The sequence below is a fragment of the Netta rufina genome, assembly GCF_964035555.1.
Source record: "Netta rufina genome assembly, chromosome: 1".
Lineage (NCBI taxonomy): Eukaryota > Metazoa > Chordata > Aves > Anseriformes > Anatidae > Netta > Netta rufina.
In genome coordinates this window covers 162,762,849-162,790,482 of record NC_140123.1, presented here as the reverse complement: position 1 = coordinate 162,790,482, position 27,634 = coordinate 162,762,849, and the positions used below count along the sequence as shown (strand labels likewise).

General features: G+C 49.1%; 10 protein-coding genes across 10 annotated transcripts; 4 read left to right on the top strand and 6 right to left on the bottom strand.

The window, feature by feature from the left end:
* Positions 1–1,171: 1,171 nt before the first annotated feature.
* On the bottom strand, positions 1,172–1,582 carry LOC311222005 (histone H3.2; the record flags this gene model as incomplete). Its single annotated transcript, XM_084306065.1, has 1 exon — positions 1,172–1,582. One exon carries the CDS (start codon positions 1,580–1,582, stop codon positions 1,172–1,174), a length of 411 nt encoding a protein of 136 aa, XP_084162191.1.
* Positions 1,583–2,648: 1,066 nt separating this feature from the next.
* Positions 2,649–3,129, bottom strand: LOC311221927 (histone H2B 8). Its single transcript, XM_084305938.1, has one exon. The coding sequence runs from the start codon at positions 3,103–3,105 to the stop codon at positions 2,725–2,727; it is 381 nt and encodes a 126-aa protein (XP_084162064.1). The 5' UTR covers positions 3,106–3,129; the 3' UTR covers positions 2,649–2,724.
* Positions 3,130–3,364: 235 nt separating this feature from the next.
* Positions 3,365–4,061, top strand: LOC311221353 (histone H2A-IV). Its single transcript, XM_084305266.1, has one exon. The coding sequence runs from the start codon at positions 3,460–3,462 to the stop codon at positions 3,847–3,849; it is 390 nt and encodes a 129-aa protein (XP_084161392.1). The 5' UTR covers positions 3,365–3,459; the 3' UTR covers positions 3,850–4,061.
* Positions 4,062–12,399: 8,338 nt separating this feature from the next.
* On the top strand, positions 12,400–13,032 carry LOC311212522 (histone H4). Its single transcript, XM_084291934.1, has one exon. It carries the CDS (start codon positions 12,609–12,611, stop codon positions 12,918–12,920), a length of 312 nt encoding a protein of 103 aa, XP_084148060.1. The 5' UTR covers positions 12,400–12,608; the 3' UTR covers positions 12,921–13,032.
* A 930-nt stretch (positions 13,033–13,962) lies between these two features.
* On the bottom strand, positions 13,963–14,373 carry LOC311215896 (histone H3.2; the record flags this gene model as incomplete). The annotated part of the gene is made up of 1 exon (XM_084297313.1): positions 13,963–14,373. The coding sequence occupies one exon, from the start codon at positions 14,371–14,373 to the stop codon at positions 13,963–13,965; it is 411 nt and encodes a 136-aa protein (XP_084153439.1).
* A 964-nt stretch (positions 14,374–15,337) lies between these two features.
* On the top strand, positions 15,338–15,748 carry LOC311210466 (histone H3.2; the record flags this gene model as incomplete). Its single annotated transcript, XM_084288402.1, has 1 exon — positions 15,338–15,748. The coding sequence occupies one exon, from the start codon at positions 15,338–15,340 to the stop codon at positions 15,746–15,748; it is 411 nt and encodes a 136-aa protein (XP_084144528.1).
* A 948-nt stretch (positions 15,749–16,696) lies between these two features.
* On the bottom strand, positions 16,697–17,310 carry LOC311210521 (histone H4). The gene has a single exon (XM_084288484.1). The coding sequence runs from the start codon at positions 17,101–17,103 to the stop codon at positions 16,792–16,794; it is 312 nt and encodes a 103-aa protein (XP_084144610.1). The 5' UTR covers positions 17,104–17,310; the 3' UTR covers positions 16,697–16,791.
* A 2,940-nt stretch (positions 17,311–20,250) lies between these two features.
* LOC311222214 (histone H2B 1/2/3/4/6) lies at positions 20,251–20,631 on the top strand (the record flags this gene model as incomplete). The annotated part of the gene is made up of 1 exon (XM_084306387.1): positions 20,251–20,631. The coding sequence occupies one exon, from the start codon at positions 20,251–20,253 to the stop codon at positions 20,629–20,631; it is 381 nt and encodes a 126-aa protein (XP_084162513.1).
* Positions 20,632–21,749: 1,118 nt separating this feature from the next.
* On the bottom strand, positions 21,750–22,561 carry LOC311212926 (histone H1). Its single transcript, XM_084292631.1, has one exon. It carries the CDS (start codon positions 22,538–22,540, stop codon positions 21,884–21,886), a length of 657 nt encoding a protein of 218 aa, XP_084148757.1. The 5' UTR covers positions 22,541–22,561; the 3' UTR covers positions 21,750–21,883.
* Positions 22,562–24,309: 1,748 nt separating this feature from the next.
* On the bottom strand, positions 24,310–24,978 carry LOC311222185 (histone H2A; the record flags this gene model as incomplete). Its single annotated transcript, XM_084306346.1, has 1 exon — positions 24,310–24,978. The coding sequence occupies one exon, from the start codon at positions 24,976–24,978 to the stop codon at positions 24,589–24,591; it is 390 nt and encodes a 129-aa protein (XP_084162472.1). The 3' UTR covers positions 24,310–24,588.
* Positions 24,979–27,634: the final 2,656 nt, after the last annotated feature.

The window sequence follows — 27,634 nt, the reverse complement described above, 5'->3', positions numbered from 1 at the left end:
AGTCCAAATCTATCGAGTAGGAGGACAAGAGTTTGTACAGGTGAGCGCAACAGTCAGGGAGAAATATCATTTTCCTGGAAGGTCTACAAAAGCCACTGAATACAACAGGTGGCTGAGAGTCTGCATGTAATGATATTCTGGACACAGTATCAAGTTATGAATCACTAATAGTCCATGGGAAAAACACTGTGTGTACTGGGTGCAGCAAAGATTTTGGGGGAACCTAAACATTCCCGGGAGAAAATTGATCCAGATACACATCCCTAAGCATTCAGAGCCAGAATCACGAATGATGCCACAAGTGCATCTCAGAGCAGACATTTTTCTAAACGTTTTAGGTTAAATTTGGAAAAGTTACCCAAAACAGGGGGTAATGTTTTCCAAAGTTGCCCAACCCTAGGTTCCCACTGCCCTACACCCAGCTCTGCAGGGAAACATTACACTTATCTCAGAAAAATTATGTGCTGAGAAGGGCCGGAGATCAATGTCACTCGTGATAGAGACGTTCAGAGCAGAGTGATAAAGAACTGAGAAAATTACTGACAGAACACCCGCCATTAAAGGGCGGGAAAGAAAACGTTGTCACTTCAGAAATAAAAGATTTAAAGAGAAAAAGCATTTGGAAAGGGAAACACTTGCTATTACGGATTAACTGTTGGTGGTACTACAAGAAGAAAATAGTATTTGCTGTGTAAGAAGGGGTATTTAAACCCTCACAATTCATTGTTACTAATCAAAGAAAACAGAACTGTAAATAGAGTTGTATTAGTGCATTCGTGATTGTTTTTAAGAGCAGACAGTAAAACAACTAGTTTCACTTTCAGCCTGACAAAGCCCGCGAAAAGAACTTTTTCATTAATACCTCAACTTGACTGACAAAACCTACGAAAAGAAGCGTTCCCCATTAATGGAGATTTGTCGAGTAACAATCACAGCAGGAATTAATCCAAACTGGTTTAATGTCCTCAACCCGAAAAAAAACGTAGCTTACATTGTTTGGCACTTACCTCGTAAGAAATGTGCTTTGGCCCCTGAAAAATTACAAAAGATGCAGGTAAGCGCATCTTCTATTATACAAGATGAAGAGTTTACAGCTCTTTTTAATGGCCATGTGGTGGCTCTTAAAAGAGCCTTTGGGTTTTCGATAGTCAAAGATCCTTTCGTTGGAAACTTAAGCACGCTCCCCGCGGATGCGGCGGGCGAGCTGGATGTCCTTGGGCATGATGGTGACGCGCTTGGCGTGGATGGCGCACAGGTTGGTGTCCTCGAAGAGCCCCACCAGGTAGGCCTCGCTCGCCTCCTGCAGCGCCATCACGGCCGAGCTCTGGAAGCGCAGGTCGGTCTTGAAGTCCTGCGCGATCTCGCGCACCAGCCGCTGGAAGGGCAGCTTGCGGATCAGCAGCTCCGTCGACTTCTGGTAGCGGCGGATCTCGCGCAGCGCCACCGTGCCGGGCCGGTAGCGGTGCGGCTTCTTCACGCCGCCCGTGGCCGGCGCGCTCTTGCGGGCCGCCTTGGTGGCCAGCTGCTTGCGGGGCGCCTTCCCGCCCGTCGACTTACGCGCCGTCTGCTTTGTGCGCGCCATCTCCCCCGGAGCAGCCTCCCGGCACTGAAGGACGAGGGGCTTGGGAGAACACGGCTGCAGGACCCGCTATTTATAGACCCGTCCGCGCTGTGATTGGCTGGCGGGATGGCGCAGATTCCATTGGTCTGCGGCGGGCGTTTGAAAATCCCGCGCTGCGGGGGGAGGTAACGGCCGCTCCCCGCCCGCAGCCCCCCTTGCGCGGCCCCGGCTCTCGCCCCCCCGGCCCCGGCCCCGGCCCCGGCCCCGGCCGCCCCTCACCCCGCGGCCGGTTTGACCCAGGCGCGGTCATCGCCGCCCCCGTCCCGCACAGCCCGGTTCCCAGCCCCCGCGTTACGCCCCCCCGACGCATCCTGCGCGACCCCCACTTCGATACAGCGCGCTCGCTCTCCTGGTTACTTTCCTCGGGCGTGACCTGCTGTTTACTTCTATCGTTCCCTGTTAATTTCAGGCGATGATGATCCCCTTTTTTCCCCAGCGTTTCTTTCATTTTATTATAGTGACGGGAAAGCGATCTGCGCCACGCACTTGGGATATCCCCGAGGCTCGTTAAAATGATACTTTTCTCTCTGTACTTTGTATCTTCAGCTCTGTGTGGCTCGGTAACCCCCATGAAACAGTGTTGCCTTGCCGAAGGTCGCGCATATGCGGCATAATCCCCATGGAGTACCCTAAGTAAACAACCCGCTCGGTGGCGTTCGGCCAAGTCGCCTGGGAAGAGCAGCTGATGCTTAAAGGGGACGGCGGCACTTTATTAGAAATGGTTTATTTCATACCGGAGGGACAGAGAATACCGTGTGTATCTCTAGGACTACCAAAATCCAAAGTTGAAATAAATGCCCTAATGAGAAGACAAGATGAATATTTAATCGCTTAGAACTTGATTTTCAGTCTTTATATATCTGTCCTTGTAAGAGCCCACTTACGTCATATAAAAATCCACCACTAAAAATCCCATTTTCTCCTCACAAGCAAAGAATTATTTTTTTCCCCCCTATTAATCGGAACATCCTAATCTGGAAGACAAAGCTAATACTAAATACCAGTGCAACTCACCGAAACGAACAAGTGTGAACCACTCTTTTACTGAAAAGGTGGGTGGCTCTGAAAAGAGCCTTTGGGTTAAAAACAGGATCCGCGGCGCTCTACTTGGAGCTGGTGTACTTGGTGACCGCCTTGGTGCCCTCGGACACGGCGTGCTTGGCCAGCTCGCCGGGCAGCAGCAGCCGCACGGCCGTCTGGATCTCCCGCGACGTGATGGTCGAGCGCTTGTTGTAGTGCGCCAGGCGCGACGCCTCGCCGGCGATGCGCTCGAAGATGTCGTTGACGAAGGAGTTCATGATGCCCATGGCCTTGGACGAGATGCCCGTGTCGGGGTGCACCTGCTTCAGCACCTTGTACACGTAGATCGAGTAGCTCTCCTTCCTGGTCTTTCTACGCTTCTTGTCGCCCTTCTTCTGGGTCTTGGTGACGGCTTTCTTGGAGCCCTTCTTGGGCGCGGGAGCGGACTTAGCTGGTTCCGGCATTTCAGGAGTCTGTCACTACCTGTCTACCGCAGGAACGACGTAAATACAATAGCGGCGGCGCCTCTATTTATAGGGGCGGTATGCAAATGAGGCGGCTCAGGGCTGTTCTCTTCCATTGGACGCTCCGGCTCGGTGATGTCAAAGCCTTTCCCGGCGCGCAATTGGCCTGTGCCGCATCGGTGCCCCCATTGGCCAACTCTGCAATCGCAGCCTCCGCCAATCACAAGTGCCGCGGAAGCCCAGAAGGAAGGGATAAAAAGGCCGGGTGGAAGCTTTTGCTTTACTCCTCCGGATTTCGCTGCTTCCCTGCTGTCTTCTGCGGGCCTTGCCGATTTCCGAACTTCAGCCGAAGACATGTCTGGCCGCGGGAAGCAGGGCGGGAAGGCGCGGGCCAAGGCCAAGTCGCGCTCGTCGCGGGCTGGGCTGCAGTTCCCCGTGGGCCGCGTGCACCGGCTGCTGCGCAAGGGCAACTACGCGGAGCGGGTGGGCGCCGGCGCCCCGGTGTACCTGGCGGCCGTGCTGGAGTACCTGACGGCCGAGATCCTGGAGCTGGCGGGCAACGCGGCCCGCGACAACAAGAAGACGCGCATCATCCCCCGCCACCTGCAGCTGGCCATCCGCAACGACGAGGAGCTCAACAAGCTGCTGGGCAAGGTCACCATCGCGCAGGGCGGGGTGCTGCCCAACATCCAGGCCGTGCTGCTGCCCAAGAAGACCGACAGCCACAAGGCCAAGGCCAAGTAAAACCGTAGCAACAAACAACCCAAAGGCTCTTTTCAGAGCCACCCACATCTTCCTAAAAAGAGCAGGAACACCTAAGTATAAGTACTGGGATCGCTTGTTTCTTTGGAAACAGATTTTATGTAACAGAAAACTTGCATTTAGGGGGAGTTCTCCTAAACAGCAACTCCGTATTTAATGAACCAGCTCTGTTCTGTAAGTCCCTTCAATTTTATTCTCTAACAAGTTACTATTATTGCTAAAAATCAATAAAGTTTGGGGGGGAGGGTGGACACGAAAAGACCACCACCAAGCTCCGTCCCTGGACATGCCGTAGGACAAAACCCAGCCCAGCCCCACCGGGCACCGCGCGGCTTCCGAGGGGAAAAGCCCCGCGGACCCCCGGCGGCGGGAGGGGGCGTGGCCGGGCCTGGCCAATCAGGGAGAAGCGCGCGAGTTTCGAACCCGTGGCGGGAAGGGGCGCTCTGCCTCCCGGGTTGCGCTGGGTCCTTCCCCTTGGCTTTTTTTTTCCTTCCCCTCTTCTTTCCTGCTTTTTTTTTGTTTTGTTTTGTTTCTGAATTTTACACTTGCCATGTATTGCTACTAGAGCTTTCAGGCAACACTGGCAGGTCTGTAAGTTCCTCACCAGGATGCTATCTCACACGTTTAGCTTCTAAAGGTCGGGGGGGCTGTTCAAGTACATGATATTGGAAATGCAGTGGAGGTAATGGAGGATCACGAGTAAAATAGACTGAAGGGTACTTTCCTGCACCGCATAAGTTCCTATAGGGGATTGTTATGTACCTGTCTGGACTTAAACTGAAATCTTTTCTTTTCTTTTCTTTTCTTTTCTTTTCTTTTCTTTTCTTTTCTTTTCTTTTCTTTTCTTTTCTTTTCTTTTTCCTCCAACAGCATGGCTAGCTGTTAAAGGTGCTCTTGGTTTTATCTTCAAGTTTTCTTTTCTGATGTCCTTACATCTTCTTGGGCCATTTCTTGCCTTGGCTGCTTTGGGCCTTTTGCTGCCTTGGCCAGATACTTTGCTGCTACTGCTTTCTGTTGGGGCTCGGCAGCTGCACTCACTTAAGGCTCTTGACCGCTTTCCTGACGGCAGTGGGCGCGGTCTTGGACGCGTTCAGAGAGAGGATTAAAACTGGAGGAGGAAGATAAACAAGTGAAATCATCCAGAAGCTGGTATCCGCAAGGAGGAGCCTCCCACCGTTCGCGCCTCGGGGATTCGGATTCTGCCTTGCTGTGGCTCTCCACTCTGTGTTTTTCCGGAACATATATGTATATTTTTATTTTTATATATATATATATTTTTTTTTTCTTCCACTGTAATGGACCCTGCATGTTCCGCTTTGTCAGGCAGATACAGGCAAAGCAATTTATATATATAGTTTTTTTTTTTTTATTCAGTAATGTTTTATGTGCAAGAAAATAAAGCTGTCCGAAGGACAGCCTTGGAATGCAAGGTCCGGAAGCTGTGGGAGGCTCTGCGTGAGGCTCCGCTGGGCAGAGTATGGCCTGGGGGAGTTTTTTTTGTGTTCTCTAAAAGCGGCTCTTGAGAAAGACAAGGAGGAAAACAGCATGCTATTCTTTTCAGCGTCCTCCCTCAGGAGGAGGAGGAGCGGGTCACTTGTGGCGATGTGTTAATCTGAGGCTCAGAAGTGTTGCTTGGAAACATGATGACAATTGCGCGGTTGTTTTTAACCGGTTATTACTTAATCAATGCCCAGTTTTGATTCGTGATTTTTTCCCCTACTTTTAAAGTGGTTCTCCTGAAAAGATGAACTTTGAAAACGTAATAATTGCAGGACTGTAGTTATGCATAAATTCGAGGTTGGAACTAGGTTTAAAACTTTCGGATTTTTTAAATATAATATCTGTTTCTCTTATATAGTGTGTTAAACAGAATAACCTCCTGGTAGATTCTTAGTATGGGGGGTGGGAAGTGATAAGATTAACTTGAAGGAGAACATTAATTTGTAGAAGGTGCTGATTGGGCCTTTTGGGAAAAAGTTTTGAAACCGAGGCCTCCTAGATTTCATTTTTACTTTGGAATCACGGTGTGAGGAGGGAGCATTTCTCTCTTTTCAGAATCGACGCTCAAGCTGAAGTGCGTGACAAGAAAGCCTCTGTTTTGCTTGTCCTGGAAGTTTAAGAAGGAAGGATATCTTTCCATAAAGATATTTGAAACATCCTTTGAAAACACATGTATTCTGACATGTTTTCAAATGACATTTGTCTTGGTTGAAATGTAGTCCGAAATAGATTTTTTCTGTTCTATTTGCTAAAAAAAAATTTCCACTTAGTTGTCATAAATCACCAACTAATATTTTGTTCTTTGCCTTACCACCCATGCTTCTACCTTGCAGTGGAGTAAATAAATATCATGGCTTTCTTTCATAGCACTTTATGACTAATGTTCTTTTTTATGTGCCACCAAAGCACTATCATGGCATCTTACAATTATTAATTAGTTATTTAAGGCATACCCTGACCTATATATTCCAAATGCCCCTATTCTACAGCTAAAACATAACTGGAATATTTTCGTACAACTACCAGCTATACTTTCTCTTCCTTGTTTTTCTTGGCAATCTGTATTTAAAATGGAAAGGCAATATGTTCTTCTGCCTCATGTTAACATGCTTGGTTTAGATTAATACAATTTTTAACCTTGTACAATAGTTCCATAAAAGTCATGGATATTTTAAATTAGAAAAGAGAAGTGGATGAGCACAGCTATTTATGTATGGAATGACAAAAAAAAAAAAAAAAAGTACTATTTAGAAAAATTTCAGTTAATATGCAGAACTTCTATTTTATTTGGATCCCTCCCAAAATGTCTTTACCAGCTATTCAGCCAGCCTAAAGTATGGAAGTATTTCTACATAAAAGAGGAAACCTGTTATTTAAGAATGATTCATCACAGGTATTGGTAGTCATGGGGAAAAAAAAAAAACAACAGCCACAGACATACCTAATCTTTTGACTATTAAGTCCATACAAAGTATATCTTTATGCTTTAGAGCATAAGAATGTATAGCATAGCATAGGTGATGCCATCTCTCAGATAGCCTGGCCTCAAAGGGTGTTATTCAACCTGTAGTTGCTTTATAGGTCCCTGTAGTTACTTCATAGATATTTTTTCCATAAAGATAGTAAGCAAAATGATAACAAAAAAGAAACCATACTTGGTTGCACAAACATTTACTAGTATGTAGAAAAATAAGGAAAACTATAAAGGAATAAAAGAAAATTCACATTTTGGTTAACTTTACTACAGTGACAGTAGCGCATGGAAAAAAAAATCCTCAAATATTCTTTCTTTCAGAAAGATTTATCCATGCTTTTCTTAAAGACAGTATTTGATTGCTCTGTAACATGACATCTTTGTGGATGGCAAAAAGATATAATCCAAGCTCCCTTGCTTCTAAACAGTTTTCCATTAGAGGAAGGTGTGATTTTTATTTATTTATGTTTTCCTGCCTTTCAGGAGGAGATGTTGCTTCGGGATATGCTATTTTCTAAGTGTGTAGGCAAGTTAGAGAATTCCCCCAATTCGAACAAAAAATAATTGAATGAATTGTATGTTGTTGAGGGTAAGTCCGTGAAATTGTGTAAATCTTATTTAATGCTGTGACCATGTGACAGTTCATACAAAACATAAATACTCATAGATTTTTCATTGATTCCTCTCAAACCTCTTCACTCAAATATTTAACTCCTTTAGTACCTTTCTGCAACTGCACATAGCAAATCAAGATATAATCAGGTAGAAATATCTCTCAGTTCTGCTGTAACGCAGAAACATTCTGAATAATATCATCACTACATTACTGTTTGTGAGCCCTTGAAAACCGACCTGCTTAGACAGCAAAGGGGATGAAAACAAGTTATTGATGTTATTAATTTCTCTGAGATATATGGTACAGGACTGATTGGTAAACACGAAAGGAAATCATGTGACTTCATTCACGTTGTAATTTCAGTCAGTGCCTCTGAATTCAGGAAATCTGAATGGGAGGATTGGGGTCTGAAAGCCAATTACTTTGTAGCTGCACAAGCACAGCAGAAAATCTGCCTTTGTAGTAAAAAATAAACGCTCCGAGTGTATCCAACAGTAACACAAAAGGCGGATCGATGTAATAAAACGCAGCTAACGCTCTGTACGCTCGGCATCGTCGCAGGTTCTCCCTAGGATCGCTGTAGCACAGCCGGGCGGGGGGGTCGCGGTGTGGGGCCCCTGCCCCTGGAGCGCGGCCCCAGCCCGGCGCTGCAGCAATTTCTGTCCAATCCCGCCCGGGCAGGAGCTGCCCGCCCTCCTCCTCCTCTCTCCTCTCCCTCCCTCCCCTCCTGTTCCTTGCCCCCCCGGCGCTCTCTTCCCCGGCTCGTTCTCATCTCAGTCACCTCCCGGCGGGGTAGGAAAGCGCCGAAGGGCGTGGGGGGCGGAGGGGGGTGGGGGGGCAGCCCCCTTCCTTGCAGCAGAAGGCAGCTGTTAAAAGCAGCCCGTGCTTTGAATGCCTCTCGTGTTTCTGGGATCGAGCTTTGGTCTTACTTAAACCGCGTTTTCTTTGTATGGTGGCTGCTGCTCTGCGTAAACAGCCAAGGAGCACTCAGGGTTATCACCTTGCCCTCTTACAAAATATTGTTTTGGTTCTGCAGCTGAGAGCAAAAAATGCTCCAATCTGCTTGAAAAACTGCTTCTGTAAGGAGTCTGTCGTTACAGCGTTTTCCCCCATGGTCGTTCTGTATTAGAAAACCTGATGTCTGACTAGTGCAAAAACAACCATACCATCTTAAGCAGGCCAAGGTGGACAAATCTTTTCCTTTCTGGATGGCATTTCTATTAAGAAATAGTAGGAAGAAAGGCGCTTCCCTAAGAATTTGACTGGTAAAGTCTGCACTCTGCATATGAATGATACTGCTCTTTGATACATGGGGAAGGATTTCAAACCAAAACCAGCTCCTTCCCTCCTGCTACAAATGCTGCAGCTTTCCTCTGTTTCCATTGCTTGCCCACCTGGTTTGTGTGAGAAACACAGAAATGCCTGCGGGAACCAGCAGGAAGTGTTCACAGTTATGCAAACAGCTGCATTCTTCAGAATTTATTTCTGTAGAGGGGAGAGAGAGATCCATCCTCAACTTTTCACTCACCACATTCAGCTCTTCCTTCCTTGGAAAAAGACTAGAGAGACAGGGAGTCCATTTGTTCAAGGAAACCTGCAGTGCATAGACAGCTCTTTGGGCCTCTGTAACTTTTTGCTTGTTAACTAACTTTAGATGTTAAAATCGACCTCACTGAACTGACAGATTTAACTAATTATGTTATAAACAGTAAAGGAGATAAGTAAAACCATCTTCACCCAATAGTTGTCTATGTCCTGAAATTGTCCTGGTCTCAAGTAGGTCCTTGTATGGAAGCCATTTCAGACCCTTAAATCATCTTAATTACATCTCCCAGAACTTTCTTTTCCAATTCCACTACACTTTAGAAAAATATTTTAATTTAATTTTAAACAAAAATGTACACAATTAACTAAGGTGCATCTATTTTATCAAATGTTTCTATGGTACAAAGATATGGTATGCTCTGGTTTGCTCTCTGTTACTCTTCCAGTGATTCTTGACATTCAAATTATTTTTGTTTTAGCGCTTCTGAGCATTGAACAAATGATTTATTTAACCATGCATTAATTGTCTGCAGATGTGACAGGATTTTTTTATGCATCAGTAATAAACACATGAATACTTTTTTTTTTTAATGTCAAAACTTGTTAATGCGGTAATAAATTGTTGCATGCTGTCCCTCCCTATTGCACCTTTACCTCCTGGTTACATGTTACTTCCATGGCAATAAGCTAGCACAAAAAAAAAAAAAAAAAAAAAAAAAAAGTATTATTAAGATAGGCCAGCACAGGATTATTTTTTTTAGCAAGACTTATAAAGCTCTGTCAGAGAAGAACCCCATTGGGCTTGGGATAGGAGATGTCATGATCCTCACTGCACAAGCAGTTCTAGTTTCTACCTAGAGGGAAATGACTTTGAACACAGCGGTGGTCTTCAGCATGCAGATGCAGGTAGAGCCCAGAGGCAAATTCACACCTGAAAAGAATTGCTGCTCTGCACTTGGATAGGCAAACCCACAGGGAGCTGTAAGTCCAGCTGTCAGGGCCAACAGGTTAGTCTACCTGAAGGAAAACAGAAATGAGGGCTAAACTGACCAAAACTAAGACAGACCGTCTGTAATCTAGAAGCATATTGAGCTACAAGGCTCAAACTGCAGGATTCTCCTTTATATTGATGGGTAACCACCAACTTTGACTATAGACCTGTCTTCAGTTTCATGGAAGATGACCTGTGCAGAGGTGTAGGTTGATGGCCTGAGCAGAGACTGACATCTTCAATGTTCCATATTTGTGGGGTGAGCTCCTTTATTACAACTAAACACGTTTCCTCAACACCCCAAGGAGAGTAGAAAGTAGTGGGAAAAAAAATGTTGAAATTCACATTATTTCACCAGTCTTCTCCTTGAAGTGTTGGTTGTCTTTTGGGAAGGTCAGAAGTATTAGTGGGAATGGCAAGACGTGTGATTGAGAGCAGATGCAGAGGGGAAGATGAGTGCTATGATCTGCTATGACATACAGGAGCAGAGCTGTTTTCTCTCTCCTTTCCTGCCCTCTCCCAGACTGTTCCAACTGTTTTCTCTGTCTGCCTTGCCATGTCTGAGAGACAGCTAAAGCCTCTTCCAACTGATGCTGCCTGATCAGGAAGAGGAGAACAGAACTAATTACCCTCTCCGTTCTGTTCTGACTATCAGGGAAAGCTGACCTATAAAAATGACAAATAGGTAGTTCATAGCTTAATAACAACTTATTGGGGTCTATGAGTACCAAACTCCATACAAAAGAACCACCAGGAGTAAAGGGTAAACACTGGGCGTGGAATACAAGACCAATATGTCACATTAGGAGATATTTAATTCATCCAGGAAAGTTTAATACTCCATTTACTGATGTCCTGGTTTCAGTTAGGACAGAATTAATTTTCCTCCTAGTAGCTGGTAGGGTGCTATGTTGTAGATTAGGATGAGAAGAGTGCTGATAACATGCTGATGTTTTAATTGTTGAAGAGCAGTGCTTACACCAAGCCAAGGGCTTTTCAGCTCCTCGCTCTGTCCTGCCAGTGGGCAGGCTGGGGGTGCAGCAGGAGCTGGGAGGGGACAGAGCCAGGACAGCTGACCCAACCTGGCCAAAGGGGTATTCCACACCATAGGGCATCATGCTGAACAAGATATAGGGTTGGCTAGCCAGGGGTGGGGGGCAGCTGCTCGGTGACAGGCTGGGCATCGGTCAGCAGGTGGTGAGCAATTGCACTCTGCATCACTTGTCTCATACACATTATTAGTAGTAGTACTATTAGCATCATTATTGTTATTATTATTTTTCTGTCTTAATAAACTGTCTTTATCTCAACTCACAGGCTTCACTTTCCCGTTTCTCTCCCCCATCCCAGAGAGGAAGGGGGGAGGGTGAGTGAACTGCTGTGTGGTGTTTAGCTGCCAGCTGGGTTAAACCACAACAACGGATTGAACTTAATTAAGGAAGATACTAATAATATAAAATAACATTGATAATTTCTCAAACTTTATGAAAGTCCCAAAAAGAAAGACTCCAGAAAATCTAGGGGATGTGAGAAAAAATTATTCAGTCTTGTGCTACATGGTTTAAAAAAATGGATACAATTTCATTGCTTTTCATAGTACTCTTACACTAGAACAGGAAAATGTGAGAAACACTGACAAGCCTAGTGTTGGCCAATATATGGTAAAGTTCGGGAAAAAGAAATGTAAAAGGACAAAAAAATAGGAAATACTAATACAGTACCTGAAAGGAAAAGAGTCATGAAATTAACATGAAAAACAAACATGAACCGTTTATGTTCAAGATAATAATAGTAGAGACCTTTTAGGGAAAAATACAGTAAATATATAGTTATATACCCAAGTGTGGGATATATGAAGACCTTAATACTGTAACTAACCAGGCATGACAGAGAATAGTCTTCGAAAGAATTAAACGGTATGTTCTCAACGTCTGGAATACAAGTTAATCGATGATTTTTCAAGAACACAGGAGAATACCCAGAAATGTATATTCCCGGTAAGTATAATTAGGAAGAAAGAGGGCCAAAGTCACACGGCATGTGTGCGCACCCGGGGCTCGGCGGCTCTGCACCGCCTGCCCTCAGGAGAAGGGGCCGGGGCCGACGCGTACTGACGGGAGACGCCTGAAGGAATCTCCCTAGGAAAGGATGAGGTTTCAACCCGAGAGCGCGGGCGCAGCTGCCCCCGGTCCGGGCCCTTTGTGTGAGCGCCGCGAAATGGCGGCGGGGCGCGGGCGGGGAGCGGCGCCGCCATTGGCTGGGATTTGGTGCAGGGCCGCGGCCGCGGGGCCCGGGTCCCCCAGCGGCTGCGGGGAAGGCGAGGCGGGCGCCGGGAGAACGGGCCGGGCCGAGAGGCGGACGGGTCCCGGTCCCCGCCGTGCCCGGGCCGGGCCGAGCTGAGCCGAGCCGAGGCAGCGGCGGCGGGGCCGTCGCCTCCCGGGGCCGCCCCGCGGCGCCCGCCCCCTCTCGGAGGCGCCCCGGGGCGGAGGCGCGGAGGAGAGCCCGCCCCTGCCCTGCCCCGCCGCAGTCCTCAACCAGGTCGGACCGCCGGCAATATAGGGGAGCGCGGGCGGCCGTTCCCGCCACTCGCTGTTGGGGCAGAGCGCGGCGGCACCATGTCCGGCAGAGGCAAGGGCGGGAAGGGGCTCGGCAAGGGGGGCGCCAAGCGGCACCGCAAGGTGCTGCGCGACAACATCCAGGGCATCACCAAGCCGGCCATCCGGCGCCTGGCGCGGCGCGGCGGCGTCAAGCGCATCTCGGGGCTCATCTACGAGGAGACGCGCGGCGTGCTCAAGGTCTTCCTGGAGAACGTGATCCGCGACGCCGTCACCTACACCGAGCACGCCAAGCGCAAGACGGTCACGGCCATGGACGTGGTCTACGCCCTCAAGCGCCAGGGACGCACCCTCTACGGCTTCGGCGGCTAAACTCGTCGTAGGTTAGGACTCGCTTTTACCAAACACAAAGGCTCTTTTCAGAGCCACCCAAGCTTTCAAGAGAAGGCCGTTAATCACTGCTCACACGCGTATTGCTCGTAGTGTCGTGATGTACTTCACTGGGGAGAAAAAGAGGGCGGCTGGGTTCTCCCGTCTTGGTCCGGGATCGCCTCCCCCCTCCCAACACCCCGGTCTTTATGTCTCTTCCCTTCTAAGCGGCAGGAAAGCTTACACTCGAGGTCGGGGGGGGGGGGGGGGTGCTGCCCCTGCCGCTCTTGCACTCTCCTGCAAAGAATGCGCGGGGAGCGGCTGGAAGGCTTGACTCGCTCATGCGGTTCGCTGGGCTCGAGGAAAGAATCCCTCGGTTCCAGCTCCGGCCTCTACCATTCTCCCCCAACAGCCGCTTCCCCTCTCCCAACGGTCCGACGTGGGGTGGGGGCGAGGAGGGAAGGGAAACCAGCGGTGCGGGGGACAAGCGCTATTGTGAGAGCCGCGTCTCTGCTACCGCCCTCGGAGCAGCAGCCTCAAGCGGGAGGCTCCTGAAATGGCGGGGCTCTGTTTCCTCCCGTCCGCTCCCTACGCGGGGATTTGGAGAGAGAGGGGGGAGGAATAGCAGCGGCCACCATCGCTCGTGGCGCCCCAGGGACAGGGCAGGAAGGAAGCGGCACGCCCTCAGCGAAACCCGCTTCGCTTATTGCCCTCCTCCCGCTCGCTGCCCGAAAGGCTTCCTGCCGGCTCCCCGGGCTCGTCTCCCGCTGTCCCCCTTCGCCCCCCCCTCACCCCCCCCGGCAGTTTGAAATAAAGAACCAAGGAGATCCCCCCCCACCACCACAACACACAAGGGGCGGGGGCCCGAACTAAACACAGCTTGCGGGCCGCATCCCTCCCAGCTCCTTTGTTTCCGACCGTCGCAAAAGAGCCCTTGCACGAATCATCGCGCGCCTGCCGCCGAAACGGAGATTCAGCTCTCTCTGGTGGCCGTGTGGTGGCTCTTAAAAGAGCCTTTGGGTTTGGTGGTCGAGGGGCAGCAGCCTCAGGCGCGCTCCCCGCGGATGCGGCGGGCGAGCTGGATGTCCTTGGGCATGATGGTGACGCGCTTGGCGTGGATGGCGCACAGGTTGGTGTCCTCGAAGAGCCCCACCAGGTAGGCCTCGCTCGCCTCCTGCAGCGCCATCACGGCCGAGCTCTGGAAGCGCAGGTCGGTCTTGAAGTCCTGCGCGATCTCGCGCACCAGCCGCTGGAAGGGCAGCTTGCGGATCAGCAGCTCCGTCGACTTCTGGTAGCGGCGGATCTCGCGCAGCGCCACCGTGCCGGGCCGGTAGCGGTGCGGCTTCTTCACGCCGCCCGTGGCCGGCGCGCTCTTGCGGGCCGCCTTGGTGGCCAGCTGCTTGCGGGGCGCCTTCCCGCCCGTCGACTTACGCGCCGTCTGCTTTGTGCGCGCCATCCCCGATCTCAGAGGCTTTTCTTGGGAAAAGAAAGAGCAAGGGCTGCTGGCTCTTATTTATAGGAGGTGTCCCCTCCTCCTCGCCTGAGATTGGCCGACAAAGCGATGCGTGTAATTGGTTGACTCGGAGCATTCCTCAATGCCTCACGGTGCGGTGAAGATGTGCTCGGTCCATCCATTTCTAAAGGGAGTCGTTTGTACATTTTCAACCTCTATTTCTTTCCTAGAAAGAAGGACTTTTTAAAAAATCTTCCTTTTTTTAATATTCATCTTTGTGCCTGTGTGTGAATTGTCGTTGTTGTGTATACTTGTGTACATGGAAAGAAAACGGAATGGATGTAGTACAAGAAAAGTGCACTGGCATAACAATCTTTATTGTTGAAATTCAAATAAAACGATCGGTTAGGAAAAAAAAAATCTTAGCTGTAACAACAAAACAGAAGCCAGTAAGATATTTATTACTTCAGTTTTGCAATGTAGAAATGAAAAAGCACTGATTTCCTGTCGTCTAAACGTGGAAAATAGTATGTATATATCTGCTTAATGGCTTATGAAACATTAATATAGAGGAAAATAGCTTAAAATAAGTAAAAAAAAAATACACTCTGCTTTATTCTGAGGATATATTTACTGCTCTTCGGTAGCAGACTTCTTCCAAAGGTTAAATGGGGAACATCAGAATATTATTGAAATCTGAACGTGACCATTAATGTAGAGAAATAGTTAAAAGGAAATGTTTGTAGAAGAACGAAAGCCGAAAAGATCGAGCCTTGGATTTAACAATTAAAGAGATTATCCAGAACACAATGGGGTTAACGCGGGATTTTCAAAATGACCCAATGAGATCGGTGCTTTCCATCAGCCAATGGAGAGGAAGCGAGAGGTATAAAAGGGGGTCGGGCAGCGCCATAGCTCACTGCTCGCCTTGTGCGGCTTTGTCAAGCTCCGAGGCGGACGCTGAGCGATGGCGCGCACGAAGCAGACGGCGCGTAAGTCGACGGGCGGGAAGGCGCCCCGCAAGCAGCTGGCCACCAAGGCGGCCCGCAAGAGCGCGCCGGCCACGGGCGGCGTGAAGAAGCCGCACCGCTACCGGCCCGGCACGGTGGCGCTGCGCGAGATCCGCCGCTACCAGAAGTCGACGGAGCTGCTGATCCGCAAGCTGCCCTTCCAGCGGCTGGTGCGCGAGATCGCGCAGGACTTCAAGACCGACCTGCGCTTCCAGAGCTCGGCCGTGATGGCGCTGCAGGAGGCGAGCGAGGCCTACCTGGTGGGGCTCTTCGAGGACACCAACCTGTGCGCCATCCACGCCAAGCGCGTCACCATCATGCCCAAGGACATCCAGCTCGCCCGCCGCATCCGCGGGGAGCGCGCCTGAGGCTGCTGCCCCTCGACCACCAAACCCAAAGGCTCTTTTAAGAGCCACCACACGGCCACCAGAGAGAGTTGAATCTCCGTTTCGGCGGCAGGCGCGCGATGATTCGTGCAAGGGCTCTTTTGCGACGGTCGGAAACAAAGGAGCTGGGAGGGATGCGGCCCGCAAGCTGTGTTTAGTTCGGGCCCCCGCCCCTTGTGTGTTGTGGTGGTGGGGGGGGATCTCCTTGGTTCTTTATTTCAAACTGCCGGGGGGGGTGGGGGGGGGCGAAGGGGGACAGCGGGAGACGAGCCCGGGGAGCCGGCAGGAAGCCTTTCGGGCAGCGAGCGGGAGGAGGGCAATAAGCGAAGCGGGTTTCGCTGAGGGCGTGCCGCTTCCTTCCTGCCCTGTCCCTGGGGCGCCACGAGCGATGGTGGCCGCTGCTATTCCTCCCCCCTCCCTCCCCAAATCCCCGCGTAGGGAGCGGACGGGAGGAAACAGAGCCCCGCCATTTCAGGAGCCTCCCGCTTGAGGCTGCTGCTCCGAGGGCGGTAGCAGAGACGCGGCTCTCACAATAGCGCTTGTCCCCCGCACCGCTGGTTTCCCTTCCCTCCTCGCCCCCACCCCACGTCGGACCGTTGGGAGAGGGGAAGCGGCTGTTGGGGGAGAATGGTAGAGGCCGGAGCTGGAACCGAGGGATTCTTTCTTCGAGCCCAGCGAACCGCATGAGCGAGTCAAGCCTTCCAGCCGCTCCCCGCGCATTCTTTGCAGGAGAGTGCAAGAGCGGCAGGGGCAGCACCCCCCCCCCCCCCCCCCGACCTCGAGTGTAAGCTTTCCTGCCGCTTAGAAGGGAAGAGACATAAAGACCGGGGTGTTGGGAGGGGGGAGGCGATCCCGGACCAAGACGGGAGAACCCAGCCGCCCTCTTTTTCTCCCCAGTGAAGTACATCACGACACTACGAGCAATACGCGTGTGAGCAGTGATTAACGCCCTTCTCTTGAAAGCTTGGGTGGCTCTGAAAAGAGCCTTTGTGTTTGGTAAAAGCGAGTCCTAACCTACGACGAGTTTAGCCGCCGAAGCCGTAGAGGGTGCGTCCCTGGCGCTTGAGGGCGTAGACCACGTCCATGGCCGTGACCGTCTTGCGCTTGGCGTGCTCGGTGTAGGTGACGGCGTCGCGGATCACGTTCTCCAGGAAGACCTTGAGCACGCCGCGCGTCTCCTCGTAGATGAGCCCCGAGATGCGCTTGACGCCGCCGCGCCGCGCCAGGCGCCGGATGGCCGGCTTGGTGATGCCCTGGATGTTGTCGCGCAGCACCTTGCGGTGCCGCTTGGCGCCCCCCTTGCCGAGCCCCTTCCCGCCCTTGCCTCTACCGGACATGGTGCCGCCGCGCTCTGCCCCAACAGCGAGTGGCGGGAACGGCCGCCCGCGCTCCCCTATATTGCCGGCGGTCCGACCTGGTTGAGGACTGCGGCGGGGCAGGGCAGGGGCGGGCTCTCCTCCGCGCCTCCGCCCCGGGGCGCCTCCGAGAGGGGGCGGGCGCCGCGGGGCGGCCCCGGGAGGCGACGGCCCCGCCGCCGCTGCCTCGGCTCGGCTCAGCTCGGCCCGGCCCGGGCACGGCGGGGACCGGGACCCGTCCGCCTCTCGGCCCGGCCCGTTCTCCCGGCGCCCGCCTCGCCTTCCCCGCAGCCGCTGGGGGACCCGGGCCCCGCGGCCGCGGCCCTGCACCAAATCCCAGCCAATGGCGGCGCCGCTCCCCGCCCGCGCCCCGCCGCCATTTCGCGGCGCTCACACAAAGGGCCCGGACCGGGGGCAGCTGCGCCCGCGCTCTCGGGTTGAAACCTCATCCTTTCCTAGGGAGAGTCGCCTCTTCTTACGTTTCGTTTCGGGGGTGCGTTCGCGTTCTCGTGTGCCTGTGTGTCGGAGAGTTGTTTGCTTTTATTTGCCACATTTCTGTATGATGAAACACGGCGCTTGTTTGCTTTTATGGGACTGTGGGGCTGGTGAAGGAACAGGTTTGTGTTTGAAGTTAATGTACCCATGGAAATATGTACATTGCTTCGAAATCTTTTAAGAACGTGTCACTCTTTGCTCACTTTCATGTTCATACTCTTTCCAAATCGATAGCTACACACTGTCGACACATAATACTGCCAAGTGTTCCCTTTGCTTTTTTTCTTCATGTTTGTACTTTCTGAACAGAAAGCACAGTATCTTTTCTAACTGCAGTTATGCAACTGCACTGACAGGGAAGAGTACATGATTTTAATGATTTGCATCATAATCATTTTTAGAAAACTAAAGTGTTCACATGTTATTCAACACAAAAAATGGAGAATAAATTCTCCCTCCCTCTTTATCTTTTTCTGTCATTTTATGTCTTTTTCAGTACAGAAATGCTCTAGAAATATTCTAGAAATTTTCTCATCTTTAAATAGCTATAAGGTCTTTAGACAATAGTGACAGTCAACAGCTAATAAAAATAGAAAACTTGCAGCTATAGATGACAATGTATACAAAATATAACACGTTTAATATTTCAGTCTGAACATCTAAAATAACTGTCATAAGTATCGATATCCTTTAAAATAGACTTCTTAAATGTGGTTCTAAGGTATGCTGCGTCCTTTTGAAGTTATATGGAATGTTTATGAAATGTTACACTAAATTTTTTCTTTCAGAGCATTGTAACAAAATGTGTTGTGGAGACAAAACCAGAGATCTTAGGGCTACACTGCCCCAGACTGGTACATTGAGGTCTGGACTTCTGGACATCTGAACACTGCAGATGTTCACAAGAGAACTGCCATTACTAGACAAATGTGTTCTCAGTAGTTTTCAAACCATTTTTATGCCCACTTGTTCCTTATGAGGGGAGTTCATGGGTGGGGGGAATGGGTGTTAAATCGGAGAGTCTGAGCATCACAGAAACTGAGTGAAGCTTCTCTCCTTGCTTAGAAGTTCAGCACAGCAAACCCCCTGGCATCCTGGGTCCCTCTCTTCAGACAACACTACTTTGGACATAGGATGGAAATCTTTGTGCATCCAGAATATTGTACAGCAGGGTAAAAGGCAAAATGCAAAATCAGTAACACCCTGGTAAGGTGTACAGGATGTTGTATTGCTGCATCAGAATATTTCCCACTATTCTGACAAACCTTGAAAGATTAGATTTGTTATGACTTTAGCAGTCTAATCCTTTTTAATCTGCATTTAGCTATGCCAGACAGGTCTCTTTTATAGGTCTATAAATCAATTTGTCTGATACCAAGAAATCTAGGCTTTGAATGGCCCTTAAAGGTTCCAAAAAGAATATATATATATATATTGTATTATTTTTATGTATTCGGCTATGTAGCCCTATTTCCATCCAACCAAAAAAATAACTTAATTTCTTTAAAAGTGGTTTATAACACTAATTTACTCATGAATTAATTAAAATTTTAATTTATAATGTTGCTATGTGATACTTTAATTCTAAAAATCATAAATACTCCTTTTCTGAATATATAGAGTACTGCTATAAAACATAACAATTTCTCTATCATAATGCACAAATATCATCAAATCGGGAATCTTAACATCATAGAATAATTTCAGTCTGTTTAAACAACTTTATTTTCCTCTCGGGCAGTGAAGTCAACTCAACAAGAAAGCAGCTGAATTTCTGATTCACGATGAGTTTAAAGCTTAATCTTAAATCCAGGTTTCAATTTTATTACTAGGAATATCTTCGGTTTTGAAACAAATTATTCTAATATTTATTACGATTAAAAAAAAAAAAAAGTCCACGTTCTTTCAATTACAAATTAAATCAGGGCTTTAATCTCATTTAACATTCTGAAATATGAACCATGATGTTAGGGCCCCACCTTTCAAACATTACTAACAATGAATATTATTCCAGAGCCTTTATACCTTTTTGGTTGTATTTAATTTACGCTTGTTACAAATGCAGATTATTAATGATATTTTCAGATATACTTCTTTTTGAAGAAGAAGGGGGGAAAAAAAAGTAGCCTTGCAGATATTTTATTTTATTTTATTTTATTTTATTTTATTTTATTTTATTTTATTTTATTTTATTTTATTTTATTTTATTTTATTTTATTTTATTTTATTTTATTTTATTTTATTTTATTTTATTTTATTTTTCCTGGAGATAACCGATAACCACGCTTTCTCTATGCACAGACCGACCCCTGGGGGCGGCTGGGGGCTGTTCCCGGCCGTCCCCCCAGGCGGCGCGCTTCCAGGCAACGGAGGACGAGCTCTGCCGTAGAACGATGGGATTGAAAGAGCTGACCGTGATTGGTTGAAGGGATTTGAATCATTAACCAATAGCAGCATGGGATTTGCCATGGACCAATTACAAAGACGTCCGTACGAGGCGAGACGTCACAGGCTTCGTTATCCAATGGAGGCGCTGATAGCTGGAGCCAGTGATTTGCATAGGGTCCCTATAAATAGGAGAGAAATCGCCTCGGCCGACACTCCGGGCCGTGTAGGAACAGGGGGACGTTCGTAATGCCTGAGCCGGCCAAGTCTGCGCCCGCCCCCAAGAAGGGCTCCAAGAAAGCCGTCACTAAGACCCAGAAGAAGGGCGACAAGAAGCGCAAGAAGAGCCGCAAGGAGAGCTACTCGATCTACGTGTACAAGGTGCTGAAGCAGGTGCACCCCGACACGGGCATCTCGTCCAAGGCCATGGGCATCATGAACTCCTTCGTCAACGACATCTTCGAGCGCATCGCCGGCGAGGCGTCGCGCCTGGCGCACTACAACAAGCGCTCGACCATCACGTCGCGGGAGATCCAGACGGCCGTGCGGCTGCTGCTGCCCGGCGAGCTGGCCAAGCATGCTGTGTCCGAGGGCACCAAGGCAGTCACCAAGTACACCAGCTCCAAGTAGAGTGCCGCGGATCCTGTTTTTAACCCAAAGGCTCTTTTCAGAGCCACCAACTTGCTCAAGTAAAAGGGCTGTATTACTGGTTTCTGTAGGAGGTGTGCGATTAGCTGTAGAAGTACTTAATTTCTTATGGCAGGTGTCATTAATCATGGCATTTCATTTTCAAGAGAGAAAAGTTGTGAATATAGGCAAGAATTAAGCTTCTACTAGACGTACTGAATAACATTTGATACGCTGAAGCAGTTGTATGCTATTGATTTGGGCAAGTTCTGATGCAGTTTTTGCTAGCTATTCAAACTCAGTTATTGGGGACGGTAAGTACTTCTTCATCTACATTGCTGTGATAATTGTTCTAATTTCTAAGGATTTGTACTTCTAAGTGTTACTGCAATTAAGTCCTAGTTGATGCTGCAGTTTGCTTTATGTACTCTACAAATGTTCACCCCTAAAAGAAAAGTCCTATTTTTTACCTACTTCAGTCACAAACAATAGTGTGGGAAGCACATACTGAAACAGGTTTTCCAGCCGTTCCTTTTCGCTCCATATGTCAGCGTGCCCTCCTCAGTTTCCCCTCCCCTCATTACTATCTAATGGTGTTGTGCTTAGCCCATTAGACAGGGGGAGGAATTCTTCATCACCCTCGTTTTACCACCGACACCGCCCGATCTCGCGCTGCAGCTGGCTCGCTGTAGGATAAAGTTCTCGGGGAGAGCTGGGGGCAGGCGGGGGCGCACGGGGCGAGGAGCGCTGGGGGTGGCGCACCCCCCATTGCCCGCCCCCGGTGCGACACGGCCGGGGTTCCCCCCAGGGGGCGGGGCCGCGGCTCCTCCGCGGAGGGGGGGCTCGGGGCGGGGCCGGCGGGGGGCAGGACCAGGCGGGGCCAATCCCGCCCCAGCGCGGGACTTTCGAACTCCCCCGGGCTGCCCGGGAAGGGCCGCGCCGCGCCCCGCCCGGGGGGACCCGCGGCTGCCGCGCTCCGGCTGCGCCCATCGGGGCGGGGCGGGGCGGGAGGGAGGCGGGGCCGCGGCGCTGCTGTCGCGGGGCTCCCGAATTAGACGTCAGGAATCGCTTCCTCTCTGAGGGAGCCCTTATCGGCCGTGCAGGTTGGAGCCGATGCGCCTCAATCCGTGCCCTGGAAAGATTTCTGCCGCTGCGACTAGCGTAGCGCTCCAGCTCTTTCTGGGAATAAGTGGGTGGCTCTTAAAAGAGCCTTTGGGTTTATTTAAATGAGTAGACTAATTTCTTCTCAGTCGTTTTACTTCTTTTTGGGCGCTGCCTTCTTGGCTTTGGCCGCCTTAGGCTTAGCTGCCTTAGGCTTGGCAGCTTTGGGCTTCACCGCCTTTGCCTTAGCCGGGCTCTTTGCTGCCTTTTTGGGGCGGCCAGCCTTAGCAGCCTTCTTGGGGCTCTTGGCTGCCTTCTTAGTGGCAGCAGCCGCCGGCTTCTTGGCTTTCTTGGGGCTTTTCTTGACTGCCGCCGCCTTCTTGGGCTTTTTGGCAGCGCTGGCGGGCTTCTTGGCCGCCGGCTTCTTGGGCTTGGCCGCTGGCTTCTTCTTAGTTGCCTTCTCTTTCGTCTCGCCTGGTTTCTTGTTCAGCTTGAAAGACCCGGAGGCGCCGGTGCCCTTGGTCTGCACCAGGGTGCCCTTGCCGACGAGGCTCTTGAGCCCCAGCTTGATGCGGCTGTTGTTCTTCTCCACATCGTAGCCGCCGGCGGCCAGTGCCTTCTTGAGCGCGGCGAGGGAGAGCCCCTTGCGCTCCTTGGAGGCGGCCACAGCCTTGGTGATCAGCTCGGTGACGCTGGGGCCCGCGGGCTTGCGCGCCTTGGAGCCTCCCGCCGCCTTCTTCGGCTTCTTGGCGGCCGCTTTCGCCCCGGGAGCGGAGACAGCGGGAGCGGCAACAGGCGCGGTCTCCGACATGGTGGCAGCCGTCGTCCACGAATCAGGGGAAACCACTGGGCCTGGAGCAAGTCGGTGGCCTCGTATTTATAGAGAGGAGCCGCGCGGTGATTGGTGCGTTGCAGAGCCCGCCCCGCTGCACGGCAGAAAGGTCCCTTCTCCCCGCTCATTTTGTGTTTCTTAGGAGTCAAAAAAGCGTGTTTTTTCGAGAATTTCTGCCACCGAATCGCCCCAGCTCGCAGCGGCGTGGAAAAGAAAGACTGTTGTTCCCCTGGGCAAAGTTTCCCTTCGAAGAGGCAAAGGGTGAGTTAAAAAAGAGCCGATAAACCCTGAGTCCTGGACCTGGACAGACCTCGGGAGACAGAAACTTTTGTTTTTCCTTCCAAATAAAATCTACGTCGTGGGCACCTAAATTTACAAAGTAATTAATTATTATTCTTTAAAGGGTCTTCTCTTAATCTGAACAGAAAACTAGGGATTTGAATCGATATTTTCATCGCAAATTGATTTCAAAGAGGAGGAAGTAACACAGGCTCATCTTGAGCACTGAATATGGATTAGAAATTAGCTTCTTTGTCCAAAATCCTTTACCCCTTTAAAAATAATTAAAATAAATTAAATTAGTGCATCATGCAACGAGGCGAGAAGCAGATTAAAGTCTCTTAAAGGACTTTTTCTGCCCCAGAAGGAGATGACTTTTTATAGCATTGCAGCTTGTACTGTGTTGCTCTGTGTGCACAATGCAGACATGGTTCCCTATTGCTGCTTTACAGAAATATTTATTCTTAATAAAGTACGTGGCATCAAAATTTCGAACAGCCTGTTGTTATTAACAATTATAACTCATACCCTGACAATTTATAATTCGGTATTGTTTTTATTTTGATCCAGTTTGATTGGTGAAAATCTGAGTCATCATTATCTAGGGAGACAGCGCTGCAGATGATTTTCCATTCTTCTAAACTGTAAAACTTTCTCAAGTCGTTCTTTACACCTCTCCTTCCACAACAGATAGCTAAATATTACATTTTTTACTATACAGTGACTGATTCCTACATTGGAAGTCATATTAATAACATCTAATTGATGCATCTGTTGTTCTAAAGCGAGTGACTGCTAGCAAGAGGGGAAAGTCTTCACATACACTTTATCAAGACCATAAAATAAACACGTTTTGTTTCTTATTATCAGAAGATGCTTGTTTTAATTCCCCATGCTCTTTTCATTATTGTCCACAGCCCTTTGTTTTTCCAAAGACTACCCATAAGCTGTTCTTTACCTCTTGCTGCTGTTGTAACTGTCAGTGGTGCTAAAATTTAGCATCACTTTGATTCACATAATTTCTTATGTTTTCAAATGGAAAAATATTAAAATGTGTTTATTGACCCATGCCCAGTGATTTTTGTTTGTTTCAATATCTTTATTGTAATGTTCAGCGCTTTGTATGAGGCAAAACAAAAGTTGGCAACAGTCCTTTTAACCTCAAAGTGCCTCCCAATGATTTTAAATTGTTCTCATTCAGATTTCAGACAGAAAATGGACATGGTAGCTCACATAGCAATGAGAAATCTGCATTAAAAATTAATAATTCTGAATGCCTATTGTTAGGGAAAAATGACAAAGTCTCTAAATCCGTAAGTGGTTTGGAGGGGGTTAGGGACAGGCTGACAGACTTTTTTTTTCTTTTTTTTTTTTTTTTTTGACTGACATCAGTGAATTAGCTCAACCTGACGTAGGATTGAACTGAAAAAGGAGACTTGCTGGATGAAGCTTTTTTGTTGTACTAACATTCCGCTTCTTATGTTTATCACCTGTTCTATAATAAAATGACTCCTTTGATAGGGAATCATTTCTTTTTTCCTACTATATATATATGGGCAATTAAGTTATTTTATCAGATGGAGTTTTCTACTCCGGTGTGTAGAACACATCGATACTGTGCTGCCTTTCAACAGCAAAGATTTTTTTTTTTTTTTTTTCTCAGGATCTACAGCTCCTTTTACGAGGAAGTGGGTGGCTCTAAAAAGAGCCTTTGTGTTGCTTTTGAGGTGGGAACAGTCCCCGGGTTTTTACTTGCTTTTAGCCTTGTGGCTGTCGGTCTTCTTGGGCAGCAGCACGGCCTGGATGTTGGGCAGCACCCCGCCCTGCGCGATGGTGACCTTGCCCAGCAGCTTGTTGAGCTCCTCGTCGTTGCGGATGGCCAGCTGCAGGTGGCGGGGGATGATGCGCGTCTTCTTGTTGTCGCGGGCCGCGTTGCCCGCCAGCTCCAGGATCTCGGCCGTCAGGTACTCCAGCACGGCCGCCAGGTACACCGGGGCGCCGGCGCCCACCCGCTCCGCGTAGTTGCCCTTGCGCAGCAGCCGGTGCACGCGGCCCACGGGGAACTGCAGCCCGGCCCGCGACGAGCGCGACTTGGCCTTGGCCCGCGCCTTCCCGCCCTGCTTCCCGCGGCCTGACATGGTTCCGACACTGCCCCTTCGCCACCCAAGCTGACGTGCAACACGCGTCGCTACGCCCCCCGCCCGGCCCCTTTTATAGCCTCCCCGCGCGGCCCGGCTCGCCTTCCGATTGGCTGCACCGCGCTCTCGCTCGCTCCGACCAATGGCGCTGCGGATCCAAATCCACCCAATGGGGAGCGGGCCCCGGCCCATCCCGCGCGCTGCCCCCGCCCGCCAGCGGCGCTTCCGCGGGGGCGCTCCCGGGGCGGGCCCCGATCGTGCCTCGCCCCCGCTGGCGGCGGGCCCCGGGCCCCGGCCGTGCCCCAGTCCGGGCATCCCATGACGAGGAGACCGGAGGCGTGCAGCTGCCTCCCAGGAGCAAGGGGAACCTGTGCTAAGGCCGCGGTGGCTTAGAAATGCCCCTGCGCTTACAAATGCTGCTACAGCATCATGGTCGTTGTCGTTCCTTTCTTTGTTAAGTTTTAATTTACAAACCACATTTGCAACCCCGCACTACCGATATGTGCGGAAATGAGACAGGAGCATGAAACAAAGGAAAATTCTCTGAGCACTCACCTATAACTCTAATCAAAGGGAAATATTGGGTGTAAGTCTATTCTGCAGAGCATTAGAGGTCAGTCTGCAATGCTTTACTCAGACTGGAAAACATCTCAACTGCACACATAAACAACTTCATCAACATTCAAGATGCCTGTATTGTGATCTGCTCTCATTTATGGACAGGTTCATATACATTTTTCCTCTTTCATTGTTCTAATTACTTATGTTTTCTATTTCCAGCTATCTTTTTCTCTTTCTTCTATATATTTCTAGCAAGTGCACGCACTATCGTTGTCTAAACCAACAAAGAAGCCTGCACGCTGGAATTAGCCAGATCCTTCTCCTATCCCATAGTGCTTGGTAGGCTCCTCCTCCATTTTCCCCACAGCCCGAGTTCTGCTCTCTCCTTTAAATAAATTCCAGTTCTGCCTGGTTGTTGTTCCCACCTTCATTCCTTGATGCTGTTATGCTCTGACCCATCACTCTTCTTTGTAATTCATATCATAGAATCTGAGATGCATATCACAAAACTATGATGAAGTGAACAGTGTGGATACCAGACTACTCTGCTCACCCTGTATACTATCACTGTGGTATTACAGGGAAAATCAGAGACCCCACACCCACCAGGCCATCCACGATACACCGTAAAAAAATAAAAAACACACCTGTGTAATTCAATGGATATGAATGCTTTGCCAAAGCAAATTTTATTGATCTGTCATTGCCAGAAGCTAAAGACAACGTACACAGATAAAGGGAAAAAATAATCTAGATGCTGTGAGTATTGCCAGTTTAGAAATGAAACTATTTCACAACCATTTCTGAGTGCTTTCACTGCAACTGGAAGAGAAAAGGTTGGCAGCAATCCTCAGTGCTGGATCTGACCTTCCTGCCATAAGCCTATCACTTGAGTGATTGAAGTATGAGACAGTTACAGGAACAAATGGATTGAAGCAGGAGCACCCCCAGAACCCACTGCTTTGATAAAAACAACAAAGAATTTGTCTGTTTGTGCTCTTTCCACTTAGAACTGTGCTAAAGGCAAGGGGAAAAAAATCCCCCACGTTAATTTAGCTGAAGACAAGCCAGAGATCAGGTCCTTCAGATGAAGTATGAACCGGTTTCTACATGCACAGTCCCAGCCATGTGTGTTTGCAGCTTATCCAAAACCACAGAACAATGCGAGAAGCCTTGTGAACAAGCACTACACAAGAGGAGGTAGGCACCACCTTGGACTCTTCCCAGAAAATAAAAATTGTTTCCTGGAGAATTTGTATAGTCAAATCCAGCTCTTCTGCCTGGACTCAGAGCCCATCCAGGAGCACCCTCCCCCTATCTCACCCCTACCTGTATTTTTTTCCCTCCCCATGGCATTTGAGAGATCTAGCAGTTGTAGGAACCCACCTCCCTCCTCGCCCTGCCCAGGTTGAAGGCAGGGGAAAAGAAGCTTTGTTTCTGACATTATGCACGCTCCTTGTGCATGAAATTTCTCTTTTGAGCCCGCTTATACATTTGGTGAATCCTTTTCCATGTCTGAAGAGGGTAGTTATGGCTCAGGCAGATGTTCGCTGTTCCAACAGAAGAAAAAAGTTGGTTCACCTATGTGAGAATAAGGCAAATAGAACCCCTAAACTAAAAGGTTAAAAATAAAATAATAAATCAGATTTAAGTGAAGGAATTGAATGAATCAAATGACTCCAGCAGGCAAGTGATGTAATCACAGGCCTGCTAGGGAGATTTTCTGGATCTTGAATGACAGGGACAGAGGTCCTTACCCCAGAACAAATTCCTCTTCTCAGGCTCTTTCCTGGGCTGGATGTCTGACCATATTATCAAGACCAAGGTCAGAAGTACCACAGCGATAACCCAACCCCTCCCTTCCCCAAATCATCATTCACATATTTCATTCTAAAGAATAAAAACAAAAACACAAATATTTAAAATAAACTAAACAGATTATATCCCATAAGTCTTTTCCACTAATATTTAAGATGCTGTTGACTCAACTGTAATTAACTTCTAAACCAGGAAGCAATCTGTTGTAAAAAAAGATTGTTTGTATCCAGAAATCATGAAAATAAAATCAAAGTGTGAGTTTGGGTCATTAATCATT